At 53.3% G+C, this 23,280-nt stretch overlaps 1 protein-coding gene across 1 annotated transcript in view; it reads right to left on the minus strand.

Moving 5' to 3' along the window:
• The window catches only part of Ulk4 (unc-51 like kinase 4), a 280,600-nt gene that overhangs the window by 228,663 nt on the left and 28,657 nt on the right, over positions 1-23,280 (minus strand). Inside the window, exons 17-19 of the mRNA XM_051140405.1 lie at positions 8,898-9,005; positions 5,987-6,070; positions 1,510-1,671 (exon numbers count right to left, since the gene is read on the minus strand). Coding sequence (XP_050996362.1) covers positions 1,510-1,671; positions 5,987-6,070; positions 8,898-9,005 — 354 coding nt within the window. The remainder of the gene's footprint in view (positions 1-1,509; positions 1,672-5,986; positions 6,071-8,897; positions 9,006-23,280) is intronic.

A 23,280-nucleotide genomic window follows, 5' to 3' on the forward strand; every position in this document is an offset into this window, starting at 1 on the left:
TTTGTTTGTTTTTGTTTTTGTTTTTCTAGACGGGGTTTCTCTGTGTAGCCTTGGCTGGCCTGGACTCACTTTGTAGACCAAGCTGGCCTTGAACTCACAGAGATCCGCCTGCCTCTGCCTCCCGAGTGCTGGGATTAAAGGTGTGGGCCACCATGCCCAGCTAGCATTTGCTTTTTGAGTTAAAAAAAAAAAAAAAATTTAAGGAAGTGTAAAAGCAGGCACTTGAGTGGGTTCTCCATGCGGGAACCGGAAGACACGGAGTGAGAGAAGGGCATGGCTCTAGCACAAGGTGCTCAGGGTCTCACTGGGGTCAGAGAAGTATAAAGGGGGCGGGGGAGCTGTCTCAGACAGGCGGGAGGAGTCAGGCCTGCTCCTGGCTCCCTCGGCAGCTGTGGGAATGTTGTTTTGCGAGGCTTCAGGCCGGAAGGTGAGGTGTGAGACTGACCGCCAGGATGGTGTGAGAGGGAGCTGAGAAGCACAGCGTGAGCACCCCACAACGACAAGACAAAGCTTCGCATTTGTTCAACAGACCAATAACACATCTTCACACGCCATTAGCCGTTACACCCAGCCGTGCTAAGTATGCATAAAAAGCAGCGGGACGCTCATCAGCACCAAGTGACAGAGCTGCAGGGGCCCGGGACGCTCATCAGCACCCAGTGACAGAGCCGCAGGGGCCCGGGACGCTCATCAGCACCCAGTGACAGAGCCGCAGGGGCCCGGGATGCTCATCAGCACCGTGACAGAGCCGCAGGGCCCGACATTAAAGTGGGCTATCTCATGCTCATAGGGCACAGCAGAATCTGAATGCCGGGGCTAACAAGAAAATCCAGTCTGGGAGCTCAGCTCTTGGGAAGCTGAGGCAGAAGAATTAGATACTCAAGGTCTGTGCGGCCAAAAGAGGGAGCTCAGGACCAGCCTGGGCAGCTCACTAAAACCCAGTGTAAGGGAGGAAGGGAAGGAGGGAGGAAGGGAGGGAGGGAAGGGAGTGGGGAGAAAGGCCAAGCACGCAACAAGGGGGCTGTGGACACTGCTCAGTGGTGGACACTTCCCAGTGTGTGAGGCCCTGGGCTCACCCCTCAGTGGCAAGCAGGAGAAAAGGGGGTGTCAAGATGGTACCGCAGATAATAAGACACTGGCCACCAAGCCCAATGACCTAAGTTTGGTCCCTGGGATGCACTGGGTGGAACTGAATCCCCAGGTTGCCCTCTGACCTCTCAAGTACGCTGTGCTCACTGTGGTCACGAGAGTGCCCATCCTCCAGGACCCTGGCTACCGTGAATGTTCACACTCAGCTCCAGACAATTTTAACCAACAATGAATGTCACATCCCACAACGTCCTAGACTCTTCCTGGTCCATTTAGAGACTTTTGCTCAAGAGCATCTTGTGAGCTAGTCTTCTCGCCAACTTCTCTCCCTTTTCCATGAACTCCACTCTTATTCGGGCACATTTCTTTAAACACGGTGCTTGAGTCCCTGGCTAGGTCCTCCGAAGGTGCCCGACTTACCGACATCGCTGTTATCCGCAGGGGGTCCACAGTGGAGTGTCTGAACAGGTGCCACAGGGCAGGCCCGATCTCCCCAGTGATAAAGCCCTGCGCCTGGGCAGAAAATGTTGTGCAAACATTCTCAATAATCTTCGCGGCCATGTGATTGACAACACGCTCCTCCTGGAGAATGAGGAGAAAACAGGGGGATTCAGATAGTGCCGCTTCCCCAAGCAAAGGGTCTTCCGCATAAGAAACATGTGCTGGGTCTCGTCATAACTCCAGGGACGGTGCTCTGATCGTTACATCTTCACCATCCAGCAGGGAGAATGCAACCCTCCCTCTGCACACTAACACGAAGCTGAGCGTGACTTCACGAATTGTAAATAAAATCAAAATGGGAAAATGATCCAGAAAATAAGTGACAGAAGCACAGTGTGAAAACCATACATCACTGTTAAACTATAAAAAGTTATCAGAACAACCCTAGCCCTGTCCTGGCAATCAGTCGGAACACAAAACCACGCAAACACTGGCTCAGAGAGTCCCGAGAAAGACACGCCCACAGGGGTAACCACCCACAGACTAACACAAACATCAACACATCAAACTGTTTTCAGGAAGCTAAATGTGCTTATAGGGGGTTGGGGGCCGGCTCAGCGGGGAAGGGTGCTTGCTGCCAATCCTGAAGACCTGAGTTCGATCCCCAAACCCTCATGGTGGAGGAGAGACCCGGCTCCTACAAATTGTCCTCTGACCTCTGAATGCACACCATAGCACATGTGTGCCCACATGTGTACATATACACACGGTGAATGAGTGAATGAACTTCTTTAAGTGCTTAAGTGAACACACAAACTCCAGCATTCGATGACATTGGCTCTGACACCTCATCAAACATTCCCGAGCCGACAGCAGCACAGCTCGACACAGGAAACTCAAGGATGGGAGAGGGACCTGGTGCAGGGCTTGTCTTGCAAGCAAGAGGACCTGACTTTGATTCTCAGAACCCAGATAAAAAGAGCCAGGTAGATAGTAGGGGCTTGGATTCCTCCTGCTGGGGATGTAGGACCAGGTGGCTCCCTGAGGCCAGCTTTCCAGCCAGTCAGCCTATGAGGCAAGTTCCAGGCTCAAAATAAATTTTAAAAAAAATGGATGATACAGGAACAACAGCTAAGGTTGTCCTCTGGCCTCTACACACACACACACACAAGTAATTTAAAAAATTAAAAACAAATGTGGCTACACAGAATGAGACTATATGTTCTTCTAGTCGTCCCTGATGGGACAGCACAAATCAATACCGCTGTGAAATGACTAATACAGAAGTGGGGGGAGGTCTCTGTGAGGGATGCGCTCCTTAGCGACAGATACACACTGCACTGCAGCAGTGCTCTGAGGTCCAAGGCATGTGGAGGATCTGTCACTGAGAGCTTCGTCTATTCAGTCTAAGAAAACTGATGAAGCAGAGACCTTGTGAAAGCGATAAGGAAGAGACATTTGTGAGAAGTCTTCACCCCTTACTTAAAACATGAATAGACTCTTAGTGGCATAAACCCTCCCGATGCAACAAACGTGGGACAGCTCCAGCTGGACTCCTCACACGAGACAGTTCCTAAGAGAGCAGATGGGCAGGCAGCACGCGGGGAGGGTTCCAACCGGGGCTCTCCCTTCTAGGGCTACAGAGAACTCATACTGGAAATAGGTTCTAAAACGAACTGAAGGCCAGATGCCGCCACTGGGACTCTCATGTTAGGGACCACACGGGAACGCACGCTGGAGAAAGACCCTTTAAAGACGAGGAAGGTGGAAAGGCTTTAGGGTAATTCAACCCTACATAAATACAACTGTTAATTTTCACCGTCAACTGAGTTTAGAATCACCGAGGAGACACCCTTGAGCAAATCTGTGAGGACATTTCCAGAGACACTTAACTAAAGAGAGACATCTGCGAATGTGGGTAACACCATCCCATGTTCTGAGATCTTAAGTTGAATAAAACAAAAAGTTGAAAAAGAAAAAAAATGGAAAGGAAAAAGGTTGGCATTCTTTCTCTGCTGGCCCACTGAGAAGTGAGGAATTGAGACATGCCAGCCACAAGTCCCCCACTGCGGAACTGTCTGCCGCCGTGCGGTGCGGTGCGGTGCTGCTTGGGTGGACTTTGTACCGTCCCTCAGGCTGCAGTCACTAGCCAGGAGCCTTGTCGCAGCAACAAAGACGAATAACACGGCAAGGACAGAAGAACTTACTTCATAAGAAAACCATATCAATACGTTAAGCGTGGGAAACCCTTCGGCAGGATCTCCCCTTATTGCATTCCTGAGAACTCACCCAGAAAAGAGACCCTTCAAAGGCTGGCATGTGGTGGAATATTCGGAGAAGGCTCAGCCCTCACCAAGCATGAAACATTTTGAAGTTAGTGTCAGCTGATGTAGTATATATGCAAAACTCCATGACCAGATGACCCAGCTATTCTGGCAACCAACTAAGTTTTTTTTTAATAAAATTATGAATTAAATAAATGTGATTACTCCTCAGTCAGAGCTGTCACCTTGTTGCTTTTCAAAGGACATCTGATGTCTCACACACCATCATGACAAAGGGCATCCCATGTCACATGCACCATCATGACAAAGGACATCCCATGTCACATGCACCATCATGACAAAGGACATCCCATGTCACACCGTCATCACAAAGAACTACAGGCTAAGAAGTGCTCAGACTGTATTCACACACTGCGGTGGTTTGACTTGGAATGGCTCTGGAAGCTCATAGATCTGACTGCTTGGTCAGCAGAGGCTGGTAGGAGGTGTGGCCGTGTTGGAGGAAGTGTGTCATTGGGGGTGGGCTTTGGGGTTTCAAAAGCTCAAGCTGGGCCCAAGGTCACCCTCTCTTCCTGTTGTCCTGATGTAGAACGCGCACTCCGTCTCCAGCACCATGTCTGCCTGGATGCCGCCATGCCTCCTACTATGACAATAAGAAACTAACCTTCTGAACTGTAAGCCAGGCCCGACTAGATGCTTTCCTTTATAAGAGTTGCCAGGGTCATGGTGTCTCTGCATAGCAGTGGGACGCTGACCAAGACTGCGCCTGCACAGCCAGAGCATCTTCTGCTACTGCGTAACACTAGACGCAGAACACATCCTGGTGTCTTTTCCTTCTGTAGAAATTAGTGTGTTTAGCCTGTGGCTTTTTCCTGGGTAGAACCATGTCAAACGGCATCAAGAGAACAGAGACCACCACCATGCAAGGCCAGTTATGAAGCTCTCTGCTTGGTAACGTGGGGGCTCTCCATGACATGAGGTCATGGGATGGCCATCTGCATGGCAACGTGGGGGCTCCATGACACGGGGTCATGGGATGGCCATCTGCTATGGTAACATGGGGGCTCCATGACATGGGGTAATGGGATGGCCATCTGTGTGGTAACAGGGCTCTCCATGACATGGGTAATGGGATGGCCATCTGTGTGGTAACATGGGGCTCCATGACATGGGGTCATGGGATGGCCATCTGGTGGTAACATGGGGCTCCATGACATGGGGTCATGGGATGGCCATCTGTGTGGTAACATGGGGCTCCATGACATGGGGTCATGGATGGCCATCTGTGTGGTAACATGGGGGCTCCATGACATGGGGTCATGGGATGGCCATCTGTGTGGTAACATGGGGCTCCATGACATGGGGTCATGGGATGGCCATCTGTGTGGTAACATGGGGGCTCCATGACATGGGGTCATGGGATGGCCATCTGTGTGGTAACATGGGGCTCCATGACATGGGGTCATGGGATGGCCATCTGTGTGGTAACATGGGGCTCCATGACATGGGGTCATGGGATGGCCATCTGTGTGGTAACATGGGGCTCTCCATGACATGGGGTCATGGGATGGCCATCTGTGTGGTAACATGGGGCTCCATGACATGGGGTAGCCATCTGTGTGGTAACATGGGGCTCTCCATGACACAGGGTCATGGGATGGCCATCTGTGTGGTAACATGGGGCTCCCATGACATGGGGTCATGGGATGGCCATCTGTGTGGTAACATGGGGCTCCATGACATGGGGTCATGGGATGGCCATCTGCATGGCAACGTGGGGGCTCCATGACACGGGGTCATGGGATGGCATCTGTGTGGTAACATGGAGGCTCCATGACATGGGGTAGCCATCTGTGTGGAGCTCAGAGCAGCAGCGACAAGCTCATCATGGGGCAGGTGGGCTCACAGGGAGTTCTGCACATGCCCTGTCTGCTGGGCTACCATACAGAGTAGTTAATACCACCTTATAGAAGATGCCGGGCCACACTGTCCATATTTCCATCATCTTTAAACAGGAGACTTTAACGAATAAGGACACTAGCTTGCCCGGGTTATTTAAATTCAGGAGTGATACTTGGCTGACGAGCAGCCTACACTGCTGCGGGCTACGCTCCCCGCCTGGAGGGCAACTGCTGTTGCCAGGTCCACAGAGGACAGCAAAGGCTCCTTACCCCTTCCCGGAGGCACCTCATAAGCACAGTATATGCAGCCAGGGGGACGGCCCAGCATTCCCTGGAGTGCTGTTTTTTTTCTTCCTGAAAAATGAAGGCAAGGAAAGAGAGTGAAGGCAGCATCACTCACAACATCTTCATCGCTTGAGAAAAAAACTTGCAGCACATGACATCTGAAGCTTCCCAGGTGCCGCTGAAACCACCTCTTGCTCCTGACATTTGGACCTGACCCGGGGTCTCTTTCTGCAGTGGGCGCACACAGTGTTTGCATAAGACACTGAGCAGCCTCGCCCACACCCATGCCCCTCTACCGCTAGCTATCTTGAGTGAGAGGGAGACGCAGAATGCTCAGCTCTTGCCACGGCAGAAGCCTGGTAGACAAGAAGCAGCAAAAAAAACAGAGGGAGGAAAAATGTGCTGGGAAGATGAAATCAGATGGCCTGGGGACACCAGTCCATCTACCCCGGCCCTTACCCCTCCTTCCTCAGAGCCCCTCCCCCAGCTAAAATTCTCCACTGCCACCAAAAGCCGGAACTGCCTTCCCTCCCTGGCCTTAGCCTCGCCCTTGCTGGGAAGCCCAGGGCTGCAGGCTGCCCGTTACTTGCTTTCCCTAGACCTGAGCTCAAGCAACAGTGTCCCTGGAGAAGGTGACACCACAGGTCGCAGAGGCATGAGTCGCAAATGACCAGCACCGTGGGGCACCTTCGACCCCTCTCTGGGTTTTCTGCTTCTTGACCAACTGTATCTCTAACCTGTGACCCTCCCGCCACACAATGCACTCTCCCCTCCCCAGCGTCCTGACAGGACAGCCCCCCACTCCTCTCATTCCCACCCTGCCTTCTCCAGGCCCGTGGGTAACAGACTCCATTGCTCCTAGACAAGCAGTCTTTTCTCCACGGCATCTCGGCTCCACCTCATGGGCTCACTGGCTCTCTCTCCAGAGGATCCAAAGTTTACGGACACCCTCAACTACACAGCATGATGCAGGCCAGCCTGGGCTACAGGAGCCGCGTCTCCTTCCACCTCACCCCCTCATACAACCACCTTCAACTGGCTTCTCGGTCCCTCAGCCCACTCTACCTGACTCTGCATCCCACCCCAAGTAAAAATGCAGAAAACAGTTTGTGTTGGGTCACCAGCTACTTCTGTGCATCTCTATGGTGTGTGTGGTGTGTCTGTGTTCACACAGAGGTGTGTGTCACAGTGGAGGGTATAGTGTGTCTGTGTTCACACACAGAGGTGTGTGTGACAGTGGAGGGTGTAGTGTGTTTGTGTTCACACATAGAGGTGTGTGTGACAGCTGGAGGCTGTGGTGGTGGGTGGTGGTGGGTGGTGTGTCTGTGTTCCCACACAGAGGTGTGTGTGACAGTGGAGGATGTGGTGGTGTGTGGTGTGTCTGTGTTCACACATAGAGGAGTGCGACAGTCGGAGCCTGTGGTGGTGTGTGGTGCTGTGTGGTGTGTCTGTGTTCACACATAGAGGAGTGCGACAGTCGGAGCCTGTGGTGGTGTGTGGTGCTGTGTGGTGTGTCTGTGTTCACACACAGGCGGTGACAGCCAGAGGTTGACGTTGCTACCTTTCTCGTCTGCGCCATCTACACTGAGGATGAAGGTCTCACCTGAAGGCAGAGCTCTCTGATCCAGCTAATCAGTTTGCTCTGGGCACCCATGCCCCACACTGGCGTTGCAGTGGCCACCACACCCACCATGTGGCGTCTGGTCCTCACCTTCAAGGCAACCCTTTACTCACTGAGCCATGTCTCCATCTCCCAAGCTACAGGGCACCAGTGGCTTCTATGGCACCACCCAGAAGACCCTCCTGAGTCCTTTACCTCAGAGCTTCAGTGACACTCTGCCCCATGATGCTCCCTTTCCTCTGAGGCCCCCCACTGAGGCCTCGCTGTCTCTTCCTGGCTTGCCTGGATCCTCATTCTCCATCTGTTCCCTCCGCTGACACCAGAGAAGGTCTGGGCGCGCACCTCACACCTCAGAGAGTCTCTCTCAGGGGCAGAATGTGTCTGGGCTGAGCGTCTCTCATTACCACATCTCTCCAGCCTCCGCACCCCTCCCTGCTCACTTCAGGAGCCTGCACACCTATTATGCACTTCTTTCTTCATGTGTGTACTCATCTGCCCACTTCTTGACTCATTTGTGGTCCTGGGATTGAGCCCCAGGTCTCACACATGCTAGGCTATATCCCCAACCCCTCAAAAGGACATTTAACATGTGCTTAGACCCAAAACTTCTAAACAACCATGCAGCTGTGACGAGACAGCACTGAGCAGAGAGAGAAAAAAAAACAAAGCAAGATGGAAAAGGGTGCTTCAAGGAGAAGCCCAGGAGGGGACGAGGTGTGGAAATGCAGGCAGGACGCCTCACCGAAGGCCACTCAGGAGCCAGGAAGGGCTGTTTAGTCCACTGGAGAGAGAAATGCAGGTGTCAGGGGAGGAAAATGGCACACGCAGGAGAAAATACGTGCACAGGTACGGGGGTACAGCAGGAGAGAGTGCATGTGCAGGTACGGGGGTACAGCAAAGGTGGGTTAGAGGTGGCAGGAAGACAGAAAAGAAATACAATGAAAGAATGTCATCATTTGAAACCGGTTGGAACATCTTAAGCTGGCAAGTGTGAGATGTGCGCCATCTTACAATGGGCTGCCTGAAGGGCTCAAAACCACCAGCAGCCATCAGCGTTTTGGGCGCTTTATCCCCTTCCCGCTAAAGCCTGGTTGAGACTCTCCTAAGCTAGAGGAGCTTGGGCACCGGGACGAAAGTGACAGACAGATACACGAGGACGGCAGGAGTGGTCGGCATCCTAGGGCCCTGAGTCATGCTACGGGGAGAAGTGGGGTGGGGTCTATGGGAGGTTAGCAGGGTCAGGAGGGTGTGTCCGAGTGCTCTGGGCAGCCTCACCTGGGTGGCTACGAGGTAGAGAAGCTGCCCAAGTGTGGGCAGGAGGCATTGCTTCAGCTTGCTGCTCCTGAAGTTCTCCCGTATTAACTCAGTTAAGAGAGTGATCGCCTACAATGGGGAAAACAGTGTGTCACTTCGGGATGCCTCACAGCACGTCCTCTGCATTGGGGGGACACCGGTTAGCAAGGCGCTTTAAACCACGACCCATGAGCTGTGTGTTCTTGTTTCTATTTCATCAGTGTGAGTGCACGTGCAGACACACACCTGCCACCACACACGAGGAAGAGGTCCTCGTCCTCCTCTGTGGGTTTGGGATCTAACTCAGGTCCCTCAGGCTTAGTGACAAGCTCCTTTACCCCCTGTAGAAGTCAGCAGTGAAATATGTTTGGAGTGTGATTACAACTGAGAAATCCTCAATTCCCAGTGTTTCTTCAAAGGTTCTTTGGTAATCCCAGACAATGGTCTTCTCTTTGCCACTAGTCTGTAGCTCATGGCCGCTAAAGTTTATGTACACGTGGCCACGTTCTGTGTCTCTCCGTGGCCTCCTGTGTCGTTGCCCTTGAGATAATCCCGTGCCATTGTGCGTATTGGTACCCATCCTTTTCTGCTCTCACATAATATTCTGTAACACGGACGGTCCATGATGTGTAATCCATATCTGAAGTGCTTATTAAAGGAATCACACGGGTGTGGTGCTTGCCCCAGCAGGAAGTCATTCCTCAGTCGTCTTTTTCATCTTCACTGATTGTCACTAAATACCACACTCAATCCTTCAAACTGCCAGTGCTCAGAAATTTGTAATCCACAAAATTAGCAAACAGGTCACTAATAAATTACCCTTTAAGATGGTGAAAGTACATAATTCTACAGAGAGAGCAAAGAATAAATAAGGCACCTTGGAGTATAGGGAGGAAAGAAAGAGAAAGTAGGCAAAAATAGAGGAGAAGTGAACAGGCTTTCCTTCTATTATATCTTATAAATTATGTTTAATGGCTAAGTCAAAAATTATAAAATTACAACTTGGCTCTGATATATTTAGAGAATATATTTTAGATAATTACATAAAAAATAAAGAGTTTAAGAGGGAGGAATTTTTGTTTTTGTTTTTGTTTTTTTGAGACAGGGTTTCTCTGTGTAGCCTTGGCTGTCCTAGATTCACTTTGTAAACCAGGCTGGCCTTGAACTCACAGTGATCCACCTGCCTCTGCCTCCCGAGTGCTGGGATTAAAGGTGTGCGTCACCATGCCCGGCAAAAGGCAAGAATTTTTTATACCTCGTTTTAACTAATAAAACAATGATACTATGATCATGTTGATATAAAACCCAAGAGAAACTACTAAAACAAAAACTATACAAGAGACAAATTCAGTAACACCACATGGAGGAAAAAAGCAAAAATGAAATTGCATGTTTAGCAAACTCCAAGAAAGTAGTAAAAAAAAAACAAACAAAAAATCAAGGCAAGTAAAAAACAAAAGTCAACTGTCAGACATATTATCAGTTATTTAATAATTACATTAAGTGTAAATGGCATGAATAAAACAATTAAAAGACAAAGACTAGAAGACTAGAATTGAATCAAATTATGACCCAACTATAAGCTGCCTACAAGAAACTCACCTAAGAGTTTAGTGAAACGGGTAGGTTGACTGTGAAACATGAAAAAAGACGCAGCAGCAGTAGTAAAAATAACGCAGCAATGGCCATATTGATAGCAAGGACTTCAGAACAAAACAAAGTCTGTTAGGGACCAGAAGGAACTGTATATGATAGTAAGGAAGTCAATTCAGAAAATACATACAAATATGCACAGACATATGTACACGTACTGTTTACATGACACGTATGGACATATGCACAAGCTGTCACACACACACACACACATATATATCATATGCACAGGCATGTATGCACATACATGTTTACATATAAACACGGGCATGTAAGCACATATATTAACATATATGTAATGTATATGCAGTACATGTATTCACACATACATCATATACAGGCATGCATACACACAAATGTTCATATATATACACACACACACACACACACACACATATCTCACACACACACACACACACACACACACACACATACATAGCTCACACACACACCCACCCCAATCCTAAATGTGAATTCTCAATAAACAATGTAAAGCAAAACCCAAGAAAACTTACAAAAAAAATAAAGACAAGCTGGGCATGGTGGCGCACACCTTTAATCCCAGCACTTGGGAGGCAGAGGCAGGAGGATCTCTGTGAGTTCAAGGCCAGCCTGGTCTACACAGTAAGTTCCAGGACAGCAAAAGACCCACAGAAAAACCCTGTCTCGAACAAACAAAAAACAAAAACAAAGTAACAAAGACAGACAAACAAAGCCACAATCACAGTCCTGGACTTCAAGGCCCATCTCTTAACCACAGAAGGCCAAGTGCAGATTAGAATGGGGGCTAAGAGAGGCTGGGACTGAAACTGCCTGGCACTGCTTCAGGAAACAGAAGGAGAGCTCACTGTGAGGAAAGCTGACATGCATAGCAGGACAAAGGCATCCACAGAGTGTGCCCAACCAATGTGACAAACCCACGGGGTGGCTCAGTGTCTTACAATCAGCCTGGGGGAGTGGAGGGCCACCAGGAAAAACACACATGAACCTCACCCTCAATCCAACACCCTGCATAAACAGTTAACTGCAGAGCACCATGCCTGAAACACAAATTCCAAACCATCCAGAGAGCCATCATGGTGTGAAGCTTCGCCATCTGGGGCTAGGATAAGGCTAAACTAACATTGAAGGCCTGGAGACGCAGCACCAGAGAGGACGGACAGTTGGCAATTCAGCACCACATACATCAGGGAAATGCAAACTAACTCCCAAGTGACACACCGCTGCACGCCTACCAGAATGGCCAAAATAAAACTTAGAAGGAGCCACATCAGCCACGCCAGGGCAGTCAGCTGTGAACCGGGACAGCCATGCTGTAAACCAGCTCAGTTTCTTTAAGGTGGAGTGTGCACTGCAGCACACACACAGGGGCAGAAACAGGACTATCATGAGTTCAAAGCCATACTGCGCTGCATGTAAAATCCCACCTCAAAAGCCAGGGGCTGAGGATGTCGCACAGTGGTAGGCCCTTTGCCAGGCACGCCAAGATGGTGGGTGCAACCCCAGCACTGCAAAAATAAATAAACAACTGAAAAGAGATCGTAAAACTTGGTGGTTGTTACCCTGAACATTTACTCTAGAGAAAGGGTTTATAAAGAAGATTTATTTGTGTAAAAAGAAACAAGCCTGTTTCTAGGAGCTTTATTTGTAATTCTTAAAACTAGAAAGGACCCAGATGCCTGTCAAAGGGCTAATGTTTAAACACACGAGGGTACGACTGTGTCGTGGAAAGTGCTGATATAAAGCCATGCAGACAGACAGAGCACATGGTTACTACACTGCAGGACAAACGCCATCAGCTGCACTCTGCACGCTCTCTCTGCCGCAGTCTCAAAGCGGCAGACCAGAGATGCAGGGAAGAGCCTGGTGGCTGTGCGACAGGAGTGCACGTGCAACAGGGAAGGCAGGCTGTGAGCGGCCGCAGGGCCCGCCAAGCACCAAGACTGTGCTCATCAGGGGCCTCCAGTCAGCATCCCAAGGGGCAACCCCTGAGGGGTGCCAGGCGGAGGGCACCCAGTGTCTGTAGAATGTCTGCATGAAAATAAACAATGACCTTGAAGTAAAAGACTAATTTTCACAAAATCAAAGCTATCCTACCCTCAAATCTCAGGTTAGGCTTTCTGTTCCTAAAGCTTGTTGCTAGAACTTACAGCGTTTCTCTTTTACAATCCCCTGGTGTCTATGGTAGTAAAAACCTCCAGAAACTGAGATCATTGGAGGGCTGTGAGCCCTTAAAGCCATAACCCTGAGGGACTACAGCCAGTGTCTTGTAAACAGACACTCAGCAGGGCAGTAACTCCAGCGACCTCATATGTCACCTACAAAAAAAATTAACATTATCTACGCAACATCAAGTTATTCATTTCCCATTTATCTTCACATTTTCAATAAATATTAATAATAAAAATGAACAGAGGAGGCTGAAGAGGTGACTCAATGGTTTAAAACACTGGCTACTCTTCTAAAAACAACGGAAGTTTAGTTCCCAGTACCCACGTGGCAGCTTACAATTGTCCGTGTAAGTCCAGCTCCACAGGGATCTGGCTCCCTCTTCTGGCCGCCTCAGGCACTGCATGCACATGGTGCGCATGCATACATATGTACAAGCAAAACACTCCAATGCGTAAAATAATCAGCTCTTTTTTAAAAGAAGAAAAGTTCTTCTAAAAAGGAACAAATGGGACGCACGAAAGGACAATAACAAGGACAAAAACGATTTGTTGACTGAGGTACAATCGCATTTGAGAAAGGCGATCACAAAGCAGCGTGGAAAGGTAAGTCCGAGTCAGCTGTTTTCACGCCTGCCTAGCTGAGCTTGACCCCTGAAGTGCTCCTCGGAGCCTGCGCCACGGGAGCTCACACACACACAGGAAAGAAAGCAATGGTCGAACCCAGCTGCTGCCTGGGCCACAGGCCTACAGCAGGTCCTGCTCTCACAGACAACACGGGGGAACCGAGTACACAAGGCGGTTGTTGGTGGCCGCGCATCCTGCCTCAACCCCTTCCCTGCCTTCTGCCTGGAAATCCGAGAGCCTGGCAGCAGGCTTGTGCTGTCAAACCTCCTCCATCCTCAGAAGGGAAGAGAGACCCTCACTCCTGCCACGTGGGCTCTAATTCCTCTCCTCAGAGCCACTGCCATGCTGTGTGTCCGGTGCTGGGGCCTGAACTGTCCTCAGAGCACACCATACTGTTGTCTGTCTGTCTGTCCATGGCATTAATGATTCTTAATAAACTCCACACCCACAGCAGTCCATCTCAGCATCTTCTTGAGTCCACAAGACCTTCCAATACACACATAAAATAAATAATAAAGACACTTTCAACCCCTGTGTGGTGCTGAACCTTGCCGTGTGGATACAGTGTCAAAACCCCTCGCCCACTTCAGGCAGCTGGCAGGATCTTACTCTTCACACTAGATAACCCTGATAGACTCATGGCTGAGCTGGCAAAAAAGAAAGAAGTGGGGTGGGGGGGGGGCGGAGGAGGAATCAAGAAACTTCAAAGACCAAAATCGGACAGACAAAAAAAGAGAGAGAGGAAATAAGAAATAAGACGCTGGGAGGCTTCGCGAGCACAGGGCACTGAGTCTTGGTGACTTTGAAATGGTTTTGAAAGGGAACAAGAGACAAACCCCAGGGCTTGTCCTTAGCGTGCTATCAAACAGGCCATCCACATCAAGACGGGCCCCAACGGCTGTATGAATAAGAAATAGGCCGGGCTGTAAGGGAGGATGCCAAGAAACAGGGCTCTTTGGTGTTAAGGCAGCAGTGAGGGGGATGTCCCCTGGAGAATCCACCCAAACGGGACTCGGCTGCAGAAGCAAACAGCACGCGCTCACTTAAAGCCTCTCCCTCCACACCAGGGACTGAGCCGCAGGTGGCCAGCAAGGCTGACCACCTCAAACACAACTCGGGGTTCCGGGGGGGGCGGGGTCAGAGCGCTTGGGTCTGCAGAGCGTCCCATTTCCCAGAGTGCACACAGGAGGCGCCGATAAATCAGTGTCACATCCTGTCTTAAAACGCTCATTGTGGCCAGCTGTCAGTTGACACCAGGCCACGGGCACTGCAACACCAGGCCACGGCTACCAGGGGATCTGTCCTGCTGGTGCCTGCATGTACCAGGGGATCTGTCCTGCAGGTGCCTGCATCTACCAGGGGGTCTGTCCTGAAGGTGACTGCATTAACCAGGGGGGTCTGTCCTGCAGGTGCCTGCATCTACCAGGGGGTCTGTCCTGCAGGTGCCTGCATCTACCAGGGGGATCTGTCCTGCAGGTGCCTGCATCTACCAGGGGGTCCGTCCTGCTGGTGCCTGCATCTACCAGCGGGTCCGTCCTGCAGGTGCCTGCATCTACCAGGGGGTCTGTCCTGCAGGTGCCTGCATCTACCAGGGGGTCTGTCCTGCAGGTGCCTGCATCTACCAGGGGGTCTGTCCTGCAGGTGCCTGCATCTACCAGGGAGTCTGTCCTGCAGGTGCCTGCATCTACCAGGGGGTCTGTCCTGCTGGTGCCTGCATCTACCAGGGGGTCTGTCCTGCTGGTGCCTGCATCTACCAGGGGGTCTGTGCTGCAGGTGTCTGCATCTACCAGGGGGTCTGTGCTGCAGGTGCCTGCATCTACCAGGGGGTCTGTCCTGCAGGTGCCTGCATCTACCAGGGGGTCTGTCCTGCTGGTGCCTGCATCTACCAGGGAGTCTGTCCTGCAGGTGCCTGCATCTACCAGCGGGTCTGTCCTGCAGGTGCCTGCATCTACCAGCGGGTCTGTCCTGCAGGTGCCTGCATCTACCAGGGGGTCTGTCCTGCAGGTGCCTGCATCTACCAGGGGGTCTGTCCTGCTGGTGCCTGCATCTACCAGGGGGTCTGTCCTGCTGGTGCCTGCATCTACCAGGGGGTCTGTGCTGCAGGTGTCTGCATCTACCAGGGGGTCTGTGCTGCAGCTGCCTGTATCCACCTCCAGAGAGTCTGTCTTAACTGGCCTGGGAACATCCTGAACAGAAATGTTCAGAGAACCTGGAACTCTAGAGAGCCACTGAAGTGTGGAAACATTGGCCTGAAAGCTGAGACACCTGGAAATGCTTCTGAGCACAGCGTTCTGTGTCACCCTGTGACCTGCTCTGTCTTGGGTTACAGGGCGCCAGCCTGAAGGGCTCTAAGTGGCCTTTTCAAGCCAGAGGTGAAGTGAGGGATGCTGACCCCTCTGTGTCAGGTCCAGAAGACCCTGGATCATCCCTCACACACGGGCCACCGATCCTCCCATCATGTTGTTGACACTCAGCTAACTGGTCCTGGCGAGCAGGCTGCCACATGGCAGACAGTAGTATACAGGCCCTGAAAAGGCTCATGGTGTGTGGCACTGGCAGTGACCTCAAGAGACCCCCCAGCATGGAGGACATGAGAGTCCCCCGTCCAAATAAAGAAAAGCAGCCAGAGAGACGGCTCAGTGGCTACAAACACTTGCTGCTCTTGCAGAGGCCTCCGGTTTGGCCTTGGCACCCACATCAGATGGCTCATAGCTACCCATAACTCCAGTCCCATGGGATGTGGCGCCCTCTTCTGGCCTATGCAGGCACGGCATGCAGGTGGTGCACATACTAACAGGGAGGCACACACCATGTGTTGCCCATCGTGATAAGGAGATCCACCGCTGGCTGAGTCCCTTCGGGTCTCGGAGACCCCAGTCCTCTTTCTGGCCACTGGTGAGCCTGTGGGTTTCGAAGAGTGCTGCAGTGGCCCCGGCTGCAGTGCAGCCTGCTGTGCCAGCCGGGTCCCAAGATGCATGCACCATGCTCCTACACCCAACTGCTAATAGCAAAGACGCTGCACATGACCCGTGGGAAGCTCTAATTTCAGGACCCAGCCGGAGCCTTGTCAATGCTCCTTCAACAGCCCTTCTCCATTTGGAAATCAGCAGCCAACTGCGGGATGGACTGGAATAAACAGGAACACGACCACCCGCCATGCACTGGCTGCTACCATGTCATAAGGCAGAAGGAACAGCCATCGCTGTACACAGCCACGGCATCAGAGTCAGGACTTGCCTCGAGTGCAGAGGGACTGGGTTGATCCACGCATCAACTTCATATGCTGTTTTTCAAAAACAATCTGTTTACAAGCAGAATCCCGCACTGCTTGTGTGCATGGCTGACACTCTCACGCTATTGGCTGCCTCTTCCCTCCATGCCCCCACAAAAGAACAGGCTTGGTCACAGAAGCATTTGCACAATATGTGACATCAGTGGAAATTGGAAGCCTGCATCCCTGTAATCCTCACCACAGGGACCCCGGACTGCGGGGGAAGGATACCCCAGGAACCACAACTTTGGGATTAACATGTCTATATCCCACAGGACAGAAATGGACTGTGGGACAGAGCCACGGCAGCTCTGCTAGCTTGCAGGCTGGCCAGTGGGTCAGAAGCGTACAGCAAACCTTCATTTGAATATATTTAAATAAACAACGAATGGAAAGCGGTATCAGGACCAGAAGGCAACTCCCAAGGATGGAATGAGATGCAATAAAAGCACATTGCAGACTCTGGTGCTTCACATAAGTAGCCACCAGAGGGCAGACGCGGTCATCAGGAGCCTGGGACTGCGCCCATGACATGGGAAAGGAGCTATGTGCCCAGCAGCGCTGCCCTCTGCTCACTACCACCTGGCTACTGCCAGCCCCAAGCCTTCTGATGCTGCGGTTGGGGAGGGGGAAGGGGGAGGGGAAAGAAGGGGGGGACGTTGACAGAGAGCATCAGACATCCCAGCTGACAGAGCTTTGCCAGGTGGCCACTTCCACCAGGCAGCTCACTCTGGCTTTCAACCCCACCACCACCATGGAGCAAGGCCTAGTTGCACTTCCACTCCCATACTGCCCCCTAGAGGCCCTCAGTGCACTGCCCCCCACACTGTCCCCCAGAGGGCTTTGGTGCACTGTTCCCACACTGCCCCTCAGAGGCCCTCGGTATACTATCCCCCCACACTGTCCCCCAGAGGCCTTTGGTGCACTGTCCCCCACTGCCCCCCAGAGGCCTTTGGTGTACTGCTCCCCCACACTGCACCCCAGAGGCCCTCGGTGCACTGCCCCCCACACTGCACCCCAGAGGCCCTCAGTGCACTGTCCTGGCAGACCAGCCCTGTGTATTCACCATGGCTGAGCAGTCTCATTCGCCTCACCTTGAGTGGGAGGCTCTGACTGACATGGTCCCTTCAAGGACGTTTGCTTTCTGGCTTGTCCACAGAAAGGGTAAGGTAGCATCTGACTGAGCCTGCGTCCATCCTTTCTTGCTGGTCACACAAGAAACACTTGTTCCATCCACTTTGCCCAATTGGCAACCAAGCTCCTTGGTTTTGAGTAACTTAGATCTTTCACAACTTCCCAAACCATTAATTTCATCATTTCTAATTTCAGTTAGTTCTGTTTATCAAAGAGGACTGGCAAGATGGCCCAGTGGTCACCACGTCTGATGACCTGTATCCCATCCTCAGGACTCAAGTGGTGAAAGGAGAGAACCAGCTCCAGCAAGTTTTCCTCTGACCATCACACCTGTGAGCCACACAGATACACATATGCACTATATACATATATGCATGTGTAACTATATGTACACACGCATATATGTATATATATAAAAGCGTTGGAGTCACCAAGGACAGTGCATCCATGTGCCATGTCCACATTGCAGAGCAGGCCTCTGATCTCCTCTTCCGGACCACACATGGAGCCTGGCACCCTGCAGAGGCTGCCCCAGCATGGAGCCGTTTCCACAGCAACACCAGCTGCTTTACAGCAGGCCAGGACCCTGTGGCCAGGACTCTTTGTGGCTATACCAGAAAAAGCTAGAACCCTCCCCCCATTTTTCCTGCCCCTCTCTAAGGAGCACACAGAGCCTGAGGAGAACAGAGGGACACCATTTCCTCTTTCAGATGCCAGGCTGCCACACTGACATGCTAAGCCCCACAGAAGTGCAAATGATACTTATTATTTCTTTACATTCATTTTTTTTATCTAGGGGGTGCACATGCCTCAGCAACATGTGGAGGTCAGATGACAACTTTCAGGGTTCAGTTCTGTCTTCCCACTACGCAGGGCCCGGGGACTGAACTCAGGCCAGCAGTCCTGGCAGCAAGCACCTTTACCTGCCGAGCCATCTCGTCTACCCAGTGATACATTGAGAACAGCACACACCTGTTCAGCAATGTTTTCTGATGAAGTTAATTCTGTCGTGTTATTTAAACGGTCTCCTGGATGCCGCAATGATCTCACGCTCACAGCACAGACCCTCACACCAACACTACAGTCCTGAGCCCACAGGGATGGAGACCAAGACCCCCTGTGCTAGCCACTCACTATCCTACACTTGAAGGCTGGACCCTCAACGTTTCTCACACAGAGGGAATAAAAGGATCTGCTCTTATGGGGTTTAGGCAGTTCCTTCAGCCCCCCACGTGGCTCTCATCTGCTGGAGCATCAAATGCAATGTCTGGCCAGGCCATGCATCCTCCCTGCCTTCTGACATTACTCTAAGAAGGCTGGCCCTTCTGCCCAGGAGGCAGTGACAGAAAAGTCAGCCAGAGCCACAAACACACAAATGAAGCTCGTTCTACAAGATGGCAGAGAAAGAGTGAATGCACACTGTCCGTACGAGAAATCAGAGCACGCATCTTGCAGGAATTACAAACGTGCCTCCCAATGTCTCAATACCCCCCAGTGACAACCAAGAATGCTTTGTGGATCTATATAAACATGTAATGACTCAACTTTGCTTTATAGTTTTCCAGAAAACCCGAAGAGAAAGAGATCAGAATTCTGATCGATATTGACATTAACTTAGATGCACAAATGCAGAAGGCCCTGCCCGGTCCACACTCCCAGGCCTTTCTGCTGGTGAAGCATCTGTTTATCAGGATGGGCTATGGCCACTGCTCTTGGCTGCCCACCAGAACTTGGTGTTAAGACCCTGTGGCTGAAGACGCCGCACACATCGGCCATGGGACGTGAAGAAGTCAAACTGGTGCTAACGGGAAACCTTCCTCCTGCTGTCTCAGAGGACCAAGATGTGCTGCGGGGGCTGCTGTGGGGGGAAGGCTGGCAGCCGTGGACACTGAGCAGTAATGGTGGCTGGTACAGTAAGATACGCCCATGGTGCAATGCGGCAGCAATGTTATGGGGATAGCCAACCGCGTTCTAATTGGCCTCCAGGCCTGGTGCACACACAGGAGGAGTCACACACCTAGTTCTACACAGCTGGGCTAGAACCCACGGTTGGAGAGCTCACAGGTCCTAGGGCAAACCTACTACTGTTAGTTTCCTAAATGAACACAGCACCAAAGTGACTTCCAAATGCTTAACTCGACACCCATGTGTTAGAACAGCCTTTTCTTCACCACAGAAACGTCTTCTTGCAGTGGACAGCAGTTAATATGGAGACTCACAGCTGGCCAAGGTGGAGAAAGTGCTCAGCCCAAAATGCAACTCCCGTCACTCCCCACCCCCAACACACTAAGGAAGAGGGGTGGGAGTTTGTAGCAGCCAGGGAGAATCTAAGCAAAACCCCATCCGTGTTCTGTACACGACAGGACCGCTGAGCTGAGGAACTCACAGCAGCTGAGTTTGTCTGCACAAGATCAAGCCAGTCCACATTCCAGGATGGAGCGGGGAAGGGGTTCATCAGCCCCACCCCACAACTGAGAAGCTATGGACAAATGCTGGCTTTGGGGGCTGGGAAAGTCAGTTATCTTTACAGGTGTGGCCCCTGGGTAGGCCAAACATACTCCAGTGGACGGCCCCACAGCCATTAGTCCACAGAGGCACAAACTGGACTTTATAGGACAGGAGAGAGGGCGGTGGGGGACACAGATGAGGGAGAGGGCGGGGGGGGGCGGGACACAGATCAGGGAGAGGGCGGTGGGGGGACACAGATAAGGAGATGCCGGGGAACACAGATAGGGGAGAGGGCGGGGGAACACAGATGAGGGAGAAGGTGGGGTAGGGGGGGGGACACAGTAGGAGAGGGCGGTGGGGGGGGACACAGATGTGGGGAGAGGGTGGGGGAGGGACACAGATGAGGGAGAGGGTGGTAGGGGGACACAGATGAGGGAGAGGGCGGTGAGGGACACAGATGAGAGAGAGGGTGGGGGGACACGGATGTGGGAGAGGGCGGTGGGGGACACAGATGAGGGAGAGGGCGGTGGGGACACGGATGAGGGAGAGGGCGGGGGGACACGGAGAGGGAGAGGGCGGGTGGGGACACAGATGAGGGAGAGGGCGGGGGGACACGGATGAGGGAGAGGGCGGGGGGACACGGATGAGGGAGAGGGCGGGGGGACACGGATGAGGGAGAGGGCGTAGGAGACAAAGATGAGGGAGAGGGCGGTAGGGGAGGACACAGATGAGGGAGAGGGCGGTGAGGGACACAGATGAGGGAGAGGGGCGGGGGGACACGGATGAGGGAGAGGGTGGGGAGACACAGATGAGGGAGAGGGCGAGGGAACACGGATGAGGGAGAGGGCAGGGGGGACACAGATGAGGGAGAGGGCGGTGGGCGGACACAGATGAGGGAGAGGGCGGTGGGACACAGATGAAGGTGAGGGCAGCGGGAGACATGGATGAGGGAGAGGGCGGTGGGGGACATGGATGAGGGAGAGGGCGGTGAGGGATACAGATGAGGGCGGTGGGGGACACGGATGTGGGAGAGGGCAGTGGGGGACACAGATGAGGGAGAGGGCGGTGGGGGACACGGATGAGGGAGAGGGTGGTAGGGGACACGGATGTGGGAGAGGGCGGTGGGGGACAGAGAGGAGGGAGAGGGCGGTGGGGGACAGAGAGGAGGGAGAGGGCGGTGGGGGACACAGAGGAGGGAGAGGGCAGTGGGGGACACAGATGAGGGAGAGGGCAGTGGGTGACACGGATGAGGGAGAGGGCGGTGGGGGACACAGATGAGGGAGAGGGTGGTGGGGGACACGGATGAGGGAGAGGGCCGTAGGGGGGGACACAGAGGAGGGAGAGGGCGGCGGGGGATACGAATGAGGGAGAGGGCACTGGGGGACACGGATGAGGGAGAGGGTGGTGGGGGACACAGATGAGGTAGAGGGTGGTGGGGGACACGGATGAGGGAGAGTGTGGTGGGGGGGGGACACAGATGAGGGAGAGGGCGGGGGGGACACAGATGAGGGAGAGGGCAGTGGGGTACACAGATGAGGGAGAGGGCGGTGGGGGACACAGACGAGGGAGAGGGCGGTGGGGGACACAGATGAGGGAGAGGGCAGTGGGGGACACAGATGAGGGAGAGGGCAGTGGGGGACACGGATGAGGGAGAGGGCAGTGGGGGACACAGATGAGGTAGAGTGCAGTGGGGGACATGGAAGAGGGAGAGGGTGGGGGGGGACACAGATGAGGGAGAGGGCGGTGGGGGACACAGATGAGGGAGAGGGCGGGGGGGGACACAGATGAGGGAGAGGTCGGTGGGGGACACGGATGTGGGAGAGGGCGGTATGGGAGGACACAGATGAGGGAGAGGGCGGTATGGGACACAGACGAGGGAGAGGGCGGTGAGGGACACAGATGAGGGAGAGGGCGGTGGGGGACACAGATGAGGCAGAGGGCAGTGGGCGACACAGATGAGGGAGAGGGTGGTAGGGGGACAAAGATGAGGGAGAGGGCAGTGGGCGGACACAGATAAGGGAGAGGGCGGGGGGGGGACACAGATGAGGGAGAGGGCGGTAGGAGGGACACAGATGAGGGAGAGGGTGGGGGGACACAGATGAAGGTGAGGGCAGCGGGGGACACAGATGAGGGAGAGGGCGGTGGGGGACACAGATGAGGGAGAGGGCAGTGGGGGACACAGATGAGGAAGAGGGCCGTAGGGGGGGACACAGATGAGGGAGAGGGCCGTAGGGGGGGACACAGATGAGGGAGAGGGCGGGTGTGACACAGATGAAGGTGTGGGCGGTGGGGGACACGGATGAGGGAGAGGGCGGGGGGACATGGATGAGGGAGAGGGTGGTGGGGGACACGGATGTGGGAGAGGGCAGTGGGGGACACGGATGAGGGAGAGGGCGGTGGGGGACACGGATGAGGGAGAGGGCGGTCGGAGGACACAGATGAGGGAGAGAGCGGGGGGACACGGATGAGGGAGAGGGCAGTGGGGGACACGGATGAGGGAGAGGGCAGTGGGAGGACACAGATGAGGGAGAGGGCGGTGGGGGACACGGATGAGGGAGAGGGCAGTGGGGGACACAGATGAGGTAGAGGGTGGTGGGGGACACGAATGAGGGAGAGTGTGGTGGGGGGACACAGATGAGGGAGAGGGCAGTGGGGGACACAGATGAGGGAGAGGGCGGTGGGGGACATGGATGAGGGAGAGGGTGGTGGGGGGGGACACAGATGAGGTAGAGTGCGGTGGGGGACATGGATGAGGGAGAGGGCGGTGGGGGACACAGATGAGGTAGAGTGCAGTGGGGGACATGGAAGAGGGAGAGGGTGGGGGGGGACACAGATGAGGGAGAGGGCGGTGGGGGACACAGATGAGGGAGAGGGCGGGGGGGACACAGATGAGGGAGAGGTCGGTGGGGGACACGGATGTGGGAGAGGGCGGTATGGGAGGACACAGATGAGGGAGAGGGCGGTATGGGAGGACACAGATGAGGGAGAGGGCGGTATGGGAGGACAAAGATGAGGGAGAGGGCGGTATGGGAGGACACAGATGAGGGAGAGGGCGGTAGGGGGG

Source organism: Acomys russatus, chromosome 32 (genome assembly GCF_903995435.1).
Source record: "Acomys russatus chromosome 32, mAcoRus1.1, whole genome shotgun sequence".
Taxonomy (NCBI): Eukaryota; Metazoa; Chordata; class Mammalia; order Rodentia; family Muridae; genus Acomys; species Acomys russatus.